The sequence below is a fragment of the Hordeum vulgare genome, chromosome 7H (assembly GCF_904849725.1).
Source record: "Hordeum vulgare subsp. vulgare chromosome 7H, MorexV3_pseudomolecules_assembly, whole genome shotgun sequence".
NCBI classification, from domain to species: domain Eukaryota; kingdom Viridiplantae; phylum Streptophyta; class Magnoliopsida; order Poales; family Poaceae; genus Hordeum; species Hordeum vulgare.
Window position 1 is genome coordinate 510,757,628 of NC_058524.1, and position 13,639 is coordinate 510,771,266.

General features: G+C 45.5%; 1 protein-coding gene across 2 annotated transcripts in view; it reads right to left on the reverse strand.

Annotated features, from left to right (window-relative positions):
- Positions 1–2,521: 2,521 nt before the first annotated feature.
- Positions 2,522–13,639, reverse strand: part of LOC123411072 (diacylglycerol O-acyltransferase 1-2-like) — a 36,884-nt gene continuing 25,766 nt past the window's right edge. Inside the window, exons 14-15 of one of the 2 annotated variants that reach the window (XM_045103995.1) lie at positions 9,295–9,687; positions 2,522–2,853 (exon numbers count right to left, since the gene is read on the reverse strand). In XM_045103995.1, the coding sequence (XP_044959930.1) occupies positions 2,761–2,853; positions 9,295–9,687 (486 nt within the window). In that variant the 3' untranslated portion in view covers positions 2,522–2,760. Of the gene's footprint in view, positions 2,854–9,294; positions 9,688–12,750; positions 13,396–13,472; positions 13,527–13,639 lie in introns of those variants that run through there. The other variant, XM_045103994.1, reaches the window with a different exon arrangement.

A 13,639-nucleotide genomic window follows, 5' to 3' on the forward strand; every position in this document is an offset into this window, starting at 1 on the left:
TAATTAAGTTCATCTAATCAAATTACATAATGAACTCCCACTCTAGATAGACATCCCTCTAGTCATCCAAGTGTTACATGATCCACGTCAACTAGCCCGTGTCCGATCATCACGTGATACGGACTAGTCATCAATGGTGAGCATCTCCATGCTGATCGTATCATCCATACGACTCATGTTCGACCCTTCGGGCTCTCGTATTCCGAGACCATGTCTGTACATGCTAGGCTCGTCAAGTCAACCTAAGTGTTTTGCGTGTGTAAATCTGGCTTACACCCGTTGTATTCGAATGTTAGAATCTATCACACCCGATCATCACGTGGTGCTTCGAGACAACGATCCTTCGAGACACCAGAAAATCATGATCATCTATTGATCAACGAGCTAGCCGACTAGAGGCTCGCTAAGGACACATTGTGATCTATATACTCACACATGTATTACGATTTTTGGTTAATACAATTATAGCGTGAATAATAGACAATTATCATGAACAAGGAAATATAATAATAACCACTTTAGTATTGCCTCTAAGGCGTATTTCCACCAGAAAAAGTGCGGGAGGCTCTCGTAGGGTTTTGGGGTATTTTAGAATTCATAGGCCACAGAGGGACGTCGGGGGCCACCCGAGGGCGGCAGCACACATCAGGACGTGGCCGCCCCCTAGGCGTGCCCTATTGTGTCCTCCTCCCCTCTTGCAGCCTTTGGTGTCCTCCCGAAGCTTGCAGGTCTTCTTTTGATCCAGAAAAAATCATAAAAAAGTTTCATGGCAATTGGACTTTGTTTGGTACTGTAACCTAAAAAGCCAAAAACATGCAGAAAACAACAGCTCGCACTGGACACTGGTTAATTGGTTAGTGCTCAAAAATAATATTAATTAGTAAATAAACACCCTAAAAGCATTTTTGAATAATAATATTATAGCGTGGAACAATCCAAAATTATAGATACGTTAGAGTCGTATCAACGGCTAATACTACACCTAACAAAATCTTGGCTCAGAATTGCCTTACTACTATTAACCTCCTTGATAAACTCGAAGAATCTCACCAACGATCCACCATTAAGCTTTGTCTTCGTACCGCCATCAAACTTGCTCTTCATCGCCTAAATGCCATCATCGACGCATAATGGAGGCAACATGTCAAGATTAGTATTGCATGCTCGTCGATGAGAACTCCTCCTACCTCCATGTTTGTGCTTTGGTTAGACACACGCAAAACCAAATTAAATCCCTCTTGTTCCATGATGTTGTTTTATCCTCCCACTCAGAGAAAGAACATATTCTTTTGAATTTCTTCAATAGCCTAGTTGGTCATGCATCCCCATCTAATATTGCTTTTGACCTAGAAAACCTCCTATTTCCATCCTCGCTCTCTACATTTCACGCACATGATCTCATCAAACCTTTTTACCTCGATGAGATCAAGCTTGCTCTTTGGGGCATGAATGACAATGCGAGTCGGGGAACGAACGGAGAAAACAAGCTTGCTCTTTGAGAAAAAAAATTGGGATTTAGTTAAACTTGATCTATTAAATCTCCTAAACGATTTTCACAATGGTTCTGCTGACCTCAAGAGGATCAACCGGACATTCATTGTGCTTCTTCCAAAAAAAATCGGGCTAGAAAACTTCCGACCTATCTCCCTTAAAAATTGCACTACCAAAATCACGTACAAATGCCTACCTAACACAACTCAGCCGCTCATCGCCGAGCTGATCCATTTTGGGCAGACTGGTTTCATCAAGGGGAGAGTGGTCGCTGAAAATTTTACCTTAGTAGCTAACAATGTCCAAACTTGCCACAAACGGAAAATCATAACGATCGTCCTAAAGCTTGATTCTTGTAAATCCTTTGAATCTGTTTCTTGCTTCATACCTTCATACCTCTTCATAATTGTCGCGGATGTACTTGAACGCTTAATCCTTCATACCTCTTCATAATTGTCGCGGATGTCCTTCATGCTTTCATTAATGGAGACCGATGTCAACCTAAACTGCCCCGTTCTAGAATATGCGGATGACACGCTTATCATTCCTCCAACGGAGGCCGCCCAGCTCCGGGTTCTAAAAATGTTGCTTCATCAATTCTCTGAAGCTATTGGGCTGGCCATCAACTACCATAAAAGCACCTTTGCTCTGATTCATGTTGATGACGACACGGCCTCCTTTCTTGCGGAAATTCGGCTGCCCAGTTGCCACCTTTCCTCAATCCTTGGCCTTCCTTTATCCACAAAAAAAACTCGGTCTATCTGCCTTCTTCTTCATCATAGATAAAGTAGATCATCATCCGGATGGTTGGCGTGGTCTGCTTCTCTCTTTGGCGGGCCGTACAATTTTAGTTCGTGTTGTGCTATGTTCCTTGCCTATCTATGCCATGGGTGCGCTCCTAATTCCAGGTACTATCCTCGAGATTGAGAAATGCTCACATGCTTTTTTCTAGTCCGGTTAGGATACCGTTATAGGAGGACAATGTAAAGTGGCATGGTGGGCTAGGTTTACACTTGCTTCCGCATATTTATTTATTTTTGAAAAGGAGGCTTAGCCCCGGCTTCTGCATCAATAGATGCATGCAGCCATATATTAAACCAAAACAAGTGTCGACAGAGTACAACTAAAAGTAACAAAGAGTAAAAATTAAAAATACAGACGAGCTTCGCGCCAAAGCCGGAGATGACTAAAAGATCTAGATGTTCAAACACCTATCCTATTAATATGTCGCCATCCAAACCGGCTGAAGATATCCTGTGCTACCATCTCTCAACGGGCACATCCAGTAACCATATGCTCCCTGGCTGCCACAGGAGTGAGTAACGACCATGTGCGGATCAGTGCGGTAATTTTGAAGATAACCTACAGAAAGTTAATATCATGTATTCTGTTAAAAACCAAATCATTTCTGCAATTCCATAGAGCCCACAAAAGAGCACATGCTCCAACACGAATATGTTTAGCCAAATAAACATCCACTCCCTGTAACCATGTTCCAAATAACGAATTCAAATTAACAGGGGGAGGGATATTAAAAGTAATATGAATCGAACGCCAAACAATCTTAGCCATAGGACAATCAAGAAAGAGGTGCTTAATAGTCTCTACCCTCGGGCAAAAGCTACATCTGGGGCTGCCCTTCCATTTTCGCTTGGCCAGATTATCTTTCGTTAGAATAACTCCCTTATGGACAAACCACAAGAAAACTTTATTCTAAGAGGAACTCTAATCTTCCAAATATGTTGCGATTTTGGAATGGGTACAGAGTCAATGAGATCAAGATACATGGATTTAACCGTGAACAGCCCATTCGAAGTTAAACTCCAAGAAATTCGATCCGCCCTGTCAGAAAGGTTAACCTCCATTAACCTTCTCATCAGATGTAACCAGGTATTCCATCTGTCGCCGACTAAGGACCTACGGAACTGAATATTAAGAGGTATCTCATGAAATACTGCCGCCACCGACACTTGTCGACGCCGGGCAATATGGTACAGCCGCGGGTATTGCAACGCAAGAGGCGAATCTCCTAGCCAGGAATCTTCCCAGAATCTAGTTGCTTCACCATTACCAATGATCACCCTCGTTCTATTGAAGAAGGAGTTTTTCACCCGCATCAGTCCTTTCCAGAAAGGTGAATCCAGTGGTCTAGCCGTAACCTGAGATAGGGATTTGGAGTGGAGGTACTTGTTCTTAAAATTTTGTACCCACATCCCATCACACCCCATAGAAAGTCTAAACAGCCATTTGCTGAGAAGACATCTATTTTTTGTCTCTAAGTTTTCGATACCTAACCCCCCTTGTTCTTTAGGCCTATAGATAATGTCCCATTTAGCCAACCTATATTTAGTCGAAACCTCATCACTTTGCCAGAAAAATCTAGAACAGTATAAATCCAATCTTTTCCGCACACCCACAGGTATCTCAAAAAAAGATAGGAGAAACATAGGCATGCTAGTTAAAACTGAATTAAAAAGCACGAACCTACCACCGTAGGAAAGGATCTTACCTTTTCCAACTGCTAAGTTTCTTTTCAAATCGCTCCTCAATGCATTTCCACTCTTTATTGGAGAGTTTACGATGATGAATGGGAATACCTAAATACGTAAAAGGTAAATCCCCAGCTTCACACCCAAATAACTGATTGTAAATGTGTTGTTGATTTTTGGCTTCACCAAAACAGAACAACTCACTTTTATTGAAATTAATCTTTAGCCCTAATAGTTGCTCAAAAAGGCACAGGATGAGTTTTAAATTTCGAGCCTTCACTAAATCATGCTCCATAAACAGAATAGTATCATCGGCATATTGTAAAATGGACACACCCCCATCTACCAGATGTGGTACTAGTCCACCTACAAGATCCTTTTCGTTTGCGCGCCTAATCAAGAGGGCCAACATATCAGCAACAATGTTGAAAAGGATAGGGGACATCGGATCCCCTTGCCTGAGCCCCTTTAGTGTCTGGAAAAAGTGACCAATGTCGTCGTTTACCTTAATTCCGACACTCCCTCTCCTGATAAAGGAGTCAACGTGCTTTTGCCAAAGCTCATCGAACCCCTTCATACGCAAAGTTTGTTGTAAAAAGGACCATTTCACTTTATCATAAGATTTTTCGAAATCCACTTTGAAAATCACCCCGTTAAGTTTTTTCGAGTGAATTTCATGTAAGGTCTCATGAAGCACGACCACCCCTTCGAGAATATTACGTCCGGGCATGAAAGCGGTTTGCGAAGATTGCACTACTGAATGTGCCATCTTAGTTAGTCTATCCGTTCCCACCTTTGTGAAGATTTTGAAACTAACATTAAGCAAACAGATGGGACGAAACTGCTCTATGCGTGTCGCCCCCTCCTTCTTTGGTATCAACGTAATTGTACCGAAATTTAGATGGAAGAGCTGTAAGTTACCGGCAAAAAGATCATCAAACATTGCCATAAGATCCGATTTGATGATATGCCAACATTTTTTGTAGAACTCCGCCGGAAACCCATCAGGGCCAGGGGCTTTACCGCACTTCATTCCACCAATAGCATCAAGCACCTCTTTCTCCGTAAAAGGAGCAGACAAAGACTCATTATCGGCCTCTCCGACTTGAGGTATGTTTGCCGCCTGGTGTTCATCCATAGTTACAAAACTATCATGAGGAGCACCGAAAAGTTGTTTATAATAGTTTGAGATATACAATTTTAAGTTCTCATGACCTACAATTGTACCCTCGTCCTGCTCAAGCTGCAAGATCCTCTTTTTCCTATGTTTGCCATTTGCAATCAAGTGAAAAAATTTAGTGTTATTATCACCCAGAACGATTGCCCTAACTTTCGCTCTAGATGCCCACTTCATTTCCTCCTCTCTAAGGAGTACACTGAGTCTTTGTTCGGCCTCGAATCTTAGACTTCGCTCATTCGAATTGAGCATAGTAAACTCAGCTTTTCTATCAAGCTCATCAATCGATATAGTAAGCCTGTCCCGCTCATCTTTATAAGACCCTGAGGCATTTTTAGCCCAACCACGGAGGTATTGTCTAAGATGTCTAATCTTATTTTGCCATCCTTCCACATTAGTATTTCCACCCACGTTCCTATTCCATTCCGTGGCAATCATCTCCATGAGCCCTCCCTTAAGAACCAGCTAGACTCAAAGGAGAACCCATTTCTATTCCCCGTATGCGAGGCATCCCCCGTATCTAACAAGAGAGGAGTGTGATCCGAGATCGCCCGCGGAACCACACGCGCTGAAACAAGAGGGAATTTCTGTTCCCAATCAATGGTAGACAGAACTCTATCCAGCTTCTCAAAAGTTTGGTTTGGTAAGGAATTCGCCCATGTGAAATTCCGACCCGAGAGTTCTATTTTCCTAAGATCAAGGCTCTCAATAATAGTGTTGAACATAAACGGCCATCTACCATCGAAATTGTCATTGTTCTTTTCATGAGCCCACCTAATAATATTGAAATCACCCCCAATCAAAAGTGGTAATTTCTCATCACAGATTCGAACTAAATCTGCAAGAAAATCAGCTTTAAGTTCCGGTTGAGCCGCCCCATACACCGCTACAAGAGCCCAGCAAAAACCGTCACTTTTGGAAGTAATCCTAAACTTGACTGCAAAATCACCAAACACGACTTCCCTAACCCGAAGTGTGTCGCATCTTACTCCAAGTAAGATCCCTCCGGATCTTCCTCTTGGAGGGAGACAGTGCCAATCAAAATCGACCCCTGCCGATAAAGAATTTAGAAACTGAGCTGTAAAATTATCGCGCCCTGTCTCCATAATGGCGATAAAGTCAAGCTTATGTTCAATCGTTGCGTCACCAAGGAATCTGGTTTTAGCCAAGTCACGTAGACCTCTGTTATTCCAAAATATGCCTCTCATCGTTCATCGTAGAATTTTTTAGCAGTTTTAAACCGAGCACTTCTGCGAATTGCAGAGACCGGATAAATTTTCCTTTTCCAACACCGCTTCGGTTTCTCCCCGAATTCCTGGTCCATACAACCAGGATTATCGGACTCGGTTAGACGAGTCAACTCGGGGTCCAAACTAAAATCCAGATAAGAATCCCCTCCCATCTTAGGCTCATCACTGGGCAAAAGATTCTCACATAGAGAATTTAGCCCGCCAAGGTCATTAATCTCAGCATCTGTCATAGGTTTAACAGCAGCCAAATTTCGAACAATATCAAGAGCCCTATCTACCTCTAAATCAAGTAAATCATTAATAGATTTCGCAACTTCTGCATTAGAATTACCAAGAGATACCCCAATAGCAGTTGCCTTATCAATAATTTCAGTAGGGGAAAAATGAAGAATGGAATTTTCCAAATTAACCGACATACCTGTTGAAGATTCCACATCCCTCATTTTAGCAACTCGCATCACACGTCCCAACTGCAAGTCATCCGCATCTGGCTGCTCCTGGATTCGCTGACTAGACCTCATATCTAGTGTCGCAGGATCTGGTATACCGCCAAACGCGATGACATCCTCATTAGTGAACGGTAACCTCTCTGAGTTATCTCCCTCTGCCACAAGCATCTCAGACTCCGATGCGTGAGGAGGTACCACAATGTCTCCCTCCCCCGCAGCCCGTAGGCTCTCCATCAGCATCGGAGCAGAAGCCTCCTCAAGCCTAGCCCGACTCAGGTAGTGATCGAAAGAAATCGCTCGAAGTCCCTCAGCTGGAGATGACGGCTGCAACGAAGCACATGCGGGCAGTTTCCCAGCGAAAGAAAATTTCACTTGCCTCCAGTCAATATCCTGAACTGGCTGCCCGGACCTATCAGCATACGACAGCGTCGAAGCCGGCTGAACCGAACCAAAGCGCAGCTGTGCTAGCGGGGAGGATGCCACACCATCACATGCTAAGGAGGAAGCCACCCCACCAGGGGCCGGTCCCCCCGAACCTGCCAGCAGTGCTGGCGCAGGCGCCTGTGGCAATGAGTCGCCCTTGGCCGAATCTGTAGGCCCCGACGCACCATCTCTATCCGCACCATCTCTGTCAGTCATATCCACATCAGGGTCCGGCACCCCGTCAACTGATACAGAAGGGCTCTCGACCTCAAGATGGAGGGTATACCTTCTACCCCCAAAAGTCCAAAGCACTTCATCCGGAATCAGCCCCTTATCTATGACACTAACGAGAACTCGAGCAACTCCATTGTTACGCGTGAACGCCATATCAACCTTCTGAGTTTTTCCAATCAGTGACCCAAAACTCCATGCAACGAAGAAGTCATTAACCGACTCCATGCAACCAAGAAGTCATTAACCGCCTTAGACGGAGCTCCAGAAAAACGAACCCAAATCTGATCCAGAGGCACCCCCTGAGGCTCATCATCCTTCCACACATCGAACTCGAGGATACAAGACGTGCTAGGCACTCTACACATGTCGAACTTTAGTAGCCGTGCTAACTCCTCCTTGGAAGGAAACACCACCTTGAACACAGTCTCAGAAATCGCAATAGGCTCCCAACGGAAAGTTGTCGACACAAGATCCCGAAGTTGTTGCACAATCTAATCCACAGTCATCCTCCCACTAGCGACAGTAACCATACCAATAAGAGCCGCATCTGGCACATGCACTGTCGACATCAAAGCAGGAGACTCAAAAAACATACTCTCGGAACATACTCCATAGATAGCCATAAGGGGCATCTGGCCAGTCAAAAGGGGGCACACAGAAGAACCATGAACAGGTTTGAGACAGAACTCCCAAAGATCCGCCGAGCATTCAGACACAAAATGACCGTTCTCTCCACAATGATAACAAGTCATGTTTTCCTTCTTTCGCGCCCACTTAGTTGGACGATCACCCCCACCTTTGTCCGACGAAGCCAGAGCAACATCAAATATGCCCTTTATAGGAGGGGTAGTAGACGGCGCAACCGAATTCAGATGCCGCTGTTCGCTATCAGTCCCAGAAGCAGTCTGAGGCGGCACAGGAGGACGAGGGTGCCTGCCACCTCCGCGACCTCCCCACTTCTGACGGAAACCACCCCTCTTAGGGCCAGCCGACCCCGGCACAAAATTCCCGGGAGGACCCAAGAACCCTTGGCCATTAGCAGCAGTAGCCTGCCATGCATAGCCGCGACCCCCTCCAGCCGAAGAGGATCCTCGGTGTTGTCCAGGACCATACGCGTGAACGCCGTCATCGCCCCCACCGCCCACGCGGCTAAAACCTGTTGACATCATGCCCCGCCTGCGATCCCGCGGCCGCAGGAGGCACCGCCGGCTTGGCAGCAGAAGTCGCAGGCTGCCTGGGACCGTGGCTCGAACCCTTGCTGGTTCCCTGTTGTTTCCCTAGCGCCCAGTAGCGCTAGCCTGGCCCGACGGTGGCTGCGCTTGCGACGCTCCCCTCCCTGACATAGCAACAGCACAACGGAGAGAAGGGATCCGCGGCGCCCTTCCTGGACCCAAGCGAGGAAAGCCAGCCCTAGACGCCCTCGCGATCGAAAGAGAGACGGGAGGGTCGGGATCCTTCTATCGCGATATACGTCCCTCGTCAGGCAGCAAAACCCTAGCCTGGGCCTTATACCCAGCCTGGGCATAGCCCACCAGAGAGGATGCCGCATCAGGCCCAACTGCTGACAGCGAGGCACGCAGAAAATCAGCCCGAAAATCACGTAACTTCTGCGCTGCCAACGCCGGCATTGACGCCCGAGGAACAGCCAGCTCCAGCTTTGACCGATCAAGATCATGGCGCATACTCGGCCTACCAAACGGCCTAATCTTTCTATGCTTCTTCTTCACCGTCTACCAATCCGGCAAGAGGAAATCGGAAAGCGTAGCAGGAGGTAGACTTACCTTGGGTAAGGGACCAATCCATGGTCGAACCATCGACAACGGCCTCGCCGCCTTCTTCGACAGGCGCATGTCGGGCATCATTCTGCGATGGATCACGGTAGCTCCAAGCCGATCCTCAACGACGGCGCTTTCCGCTGCCTCTCCATCGCCTCCATCCGCAACGTCGTCCTTGTCTAGATGAGCATCTCCAACGCCGCCGTCCGCACCATCATCTTCTTCCTCCTGGTCAGCAAGCACCCAAAACCGACCACCGAAACGAGGCAAAGGACTAGATAAATCGATACATACCTTATCATTCGCGAGATCATCTTGCAGAGAATCCCAAAGATTCCCCACGACCACCTGGAATGAATCGATCTCCAAACAATCTCCAGACTTAGGAGATTCAAAATCCTGCAAATATCGACCCGCCAAGATATCATTATCATCATCACGAACTATGATCCAGCGCGAAACCGTATGAAAAACGATGGAGCCAAAGCGCTGCAATCTTGCTGTAGATGCGGTATCCTCGTAGGACACCGCCGACCTCCGATGCGTCGATCCCCCCCCCCCACTGAATCAGCAGGGAGCAGATCTCCGCCGACGCGGCAGCCGCCAGAGCGAGACAGCTGCGCGCTAGAGGCATCACCAGCGCAGATCGCCTCAGATGTCGCCCCTCCGGACGCCTCCGAGGTCGTGGCTGGCACCATCCGCTTATGAATATGTGTCTTCTACTCGCTTTCGAAGATCTATTGCTACTAATGAAGCGTGTCCTCTATGTGGGCAATGTGAGAGCATTGACCATCTACTGTTCACCTATCGACGACTACGCTCTCTATGGGATAGGCTCTCCAACCTCCAAGATGAAAGACCTGGTAGTCTTCTCCGCGTCTGGCAGGCTACTGTTCATGACAAAGTACGTTCCACGATGATCATGGCTATACTATGGAACATCTGGCAAAGACGAAACGCCAAGGTTTTCCAAAACAATAATCAGGGGATTCACTACATCGCCAGGGCCGCAGTTGATTACCTGATTATATGGTCCAACAGGTGTACCAACTCTTGGAGACAACACCTGATTCACGACTCAACCTCCATGTTGTTTCACCTTGCCGTGAGCCTTCATCCCCATTTTTCTCTTTTCTTTCTTGCTTCCAAAAACCTCAACTCCCGTGTAACTAAGTGATACTCTATGTAACTGCCTTTTCTGTGATAATATATGTTCAGGCCGGCGGGCTTCCGTCGTTGACGTGTCAACAAAGAACATGAAGTTCAGTAGCCAACATATACATACGCCACGGGCCATCCTTGTAGCTACAGTATGTGCATGTATCTACAGTCAATGAAGCATTTTCTCTTCACATCCCATGGTGGGATTACCCTGGGCCTTGCTATGCCCTGATCACATGATACCAGGTTTTCAAACTCAAATTTTATGTACCAAAAAATCTCAAAAAATATTATGAATGTTCACAAAACATCTGTCTAGGACCCAAAATCAGAATATACATGGAGAGGAAAAGATAAATCCACATGTGAATAGTGTCATTTTTGCTTTTGTTTTTCGTGACACTATTCATGCAGATTTTTTTATTTCTCAATGTGTTTTGATTTTAGATCTGGGTTGTTTAGATAGTAGAAATATGTCTTGTGAATAATTGCAATTTTTTCAGAGTTTTAAAACATGCAAATTTGATTTTTGTTGAATGGTATCACACGATATTTCCCTCACCATTTCTAGCATCATTATTCAATTTCCAAGAGCAAGGTCGTATGCCTTTTAGCCTCGTTTGACCATACCGTAGTCACACCATTAAACTAAACCTGGGCATACATTGGGTCGGGCTTATAAAAGCCCGACGGGCAAAGTCTAGACCCGAGCTCAGCCCAAGCGAAAAAACAAAAAAGCGCGCCCGTGCACAGGGGAGCTCCTATTTGACGCATTTTACCCCTTGATGCATGCAGTGAACCCAGACTGGGCCGGCCCATGGTGTAGGGATCACGTCCAAGCTGTAGCGTCTGTACTGGCCAGCCCACCTTCGGTTCGCCCCCAATTGGCCAGCCGAGCTTATTTTTTTGTTTGAAAAAAATCTAATAATTGTTTTTCTATTTTTTTTCAAATTCTGGAACATTTTTTCAAATTCTGGAACATGTTTTCAAATTCTGCAATATTTTTCAAATTTTGGAACATTTTTTAAAAATACGAAACATTTTGATAAAAATTACAGAAACTTTTTTCAAATTCTGGAAACATTTTTGAAAATCTGAAAACATTTTTCAAATTCTGAAACATTTTTTAAAAATTTCGGAACATTTTCTCAAAATTCCGGAACATTTTTTCAAATTCCGAAATATTTTTTCAAATTCCAGAACATTTTTTAAATTCCAGAACATTTTTCCAAATCGCGAAAAAAATTCAAATTCTGGAACATTTTTTCAAATTCCAAAACATTTTTTGAAAATCCAGAATATTTTTGGAACAGAAACAGAAAAAAAGAAAAATGAAAAAAATGATTCAGGGAATCTTCTAGAAACTTCTCAAAACCGAAAAAACCTGGCTGAAAACCTCCAGAAGGCTCCCGAAACCGGGATCGGTAAAAGTGCTAACGGGCCGGCCCAAACCCCGTCGCTAGCTCGCAACTCCTGTGCGTTTGCCCACATATTTGACGCAAAAAACGTCAAATAGGGTGTTCCCGAGCACGGCCCAAAGGTACTAAAAAAGCAGTTACGGGCCGGGTTGGGTCGGCCTCAGTGTAAACTACTCCCTCTCGGAGTGTATAGGACGTCTTAGGGAACCCAAGAATTTCTAAAGTATTAGGCATATTTCAATTGAATGCCCCTCCTTTATCTCAACCGCCTCGTACAACCCACCTCCTTTCTTTTCTTCGGTTCCCACCATCAGCATGCAAAGCGCTCCTTCTCTCTCCTAATCCTCCACCGGTCCATCTCCTCATGTGTGAAAGCCAATGAGAGAAGGAAAGGCCAATGCATGCATGGGAGTAGGCCGGCGCTGATTAGCCGAGCGTTGGGGAGTAAGCCGGCGCTGATTAGCCGAGCGGGATGGCCAACACTAATGACGAAATTTATTTTCAAATCTGTTTTGCTTTTTAAGAAAAAACTCTCGTTCAATCTTTACCTATACCCTATGCACCTGGACGGAGGGAATACCTAATTTTCCTACACAACGGGCCAAAAATTCAAGCCCAAGCCCGGCCCAGACATAGAGCGCGACCTGGCCTGGCCTGGGTTTTTTGGGCCGGGTTCAGGCTGGGTCGTCCGGCCAGGCTGCCCCTGCCCAGGTCTAATTCAAACACATAAATCGTAGGTCAGGTTGATATGAACCGACCAAAACGAAAATGGGGACGAAACTGCGTGGCATTATTCTTTTGTGCGGAACTGTATGGCAGTTGTTGCCACATTATTCTTTGAATCAGAACAACTGAACAAGCTGTCAGACTATGCAGCCAGTTATATGCAACTATTCTCTCTCAAGGGGAACCTTCCGCTCATCCAGACCTCAAAGGCGAGTTGCATCATACGCTATACATACACTTCACATCTAACAGGGCATCATGTACATAACTCTGCTGGCACATGAGCCGCAAGGCATACAGGGTACATATGTCAGAAGGATCGTGTTATCTTCAGCTGCATCACTGGGATATCTTCGGTACACACAACTTAACCCCAATGCCCCGGCATATCATACACAACGTGGCGAGCTAACCAACTACTCCCTCCGTCCGGAAATACTTGTCCTAAAAATGCATGTATCTAGACTTATTTTAGTTATAGATGCATCCATTTTATTCATTTCTTAGACAAGTATTTCCCGACGGAGGGAGTATTTGTCTGAGCATATCAGGAACATATCATGCTGACTAGCATGGATTCGTAGCATAGCAAGCTCTAACAACCGATGGCGAAACGTTAAGGAGGCCGCCGCTCCGATGCCTCGGGCCTATTTCCTTCAGATGATCTGTGTTATAGTGCACTTCTAAAACAGAACTAGCCATTTGTCTGAGCTTGTCTGTTCATGACATCGTGGTAGTACAAGAGAACACACATTGGCTGCCCAACTATGCTGAAGAAGAACCAAAATATCATGTTGCCCGCCTGTCAAGTTCAACAGAGCTCAATGAGCCAGGGGAAACAACGGAAGATGGATACATTTTGTATTGAGCATCGCATACCATTGTATTCTTGAACTTATCTTGAAGATACTTCGTCAAGAATAGCAGGGGAATCTGGGACCGACAGACATGAACATCAGTCAAATAGTACAAGTGGATTTGCAGAGATATCGACAGCAGGAGTCTAAAATAACTAAACCGGCACCAATCAAAAATTCACGTAGTAA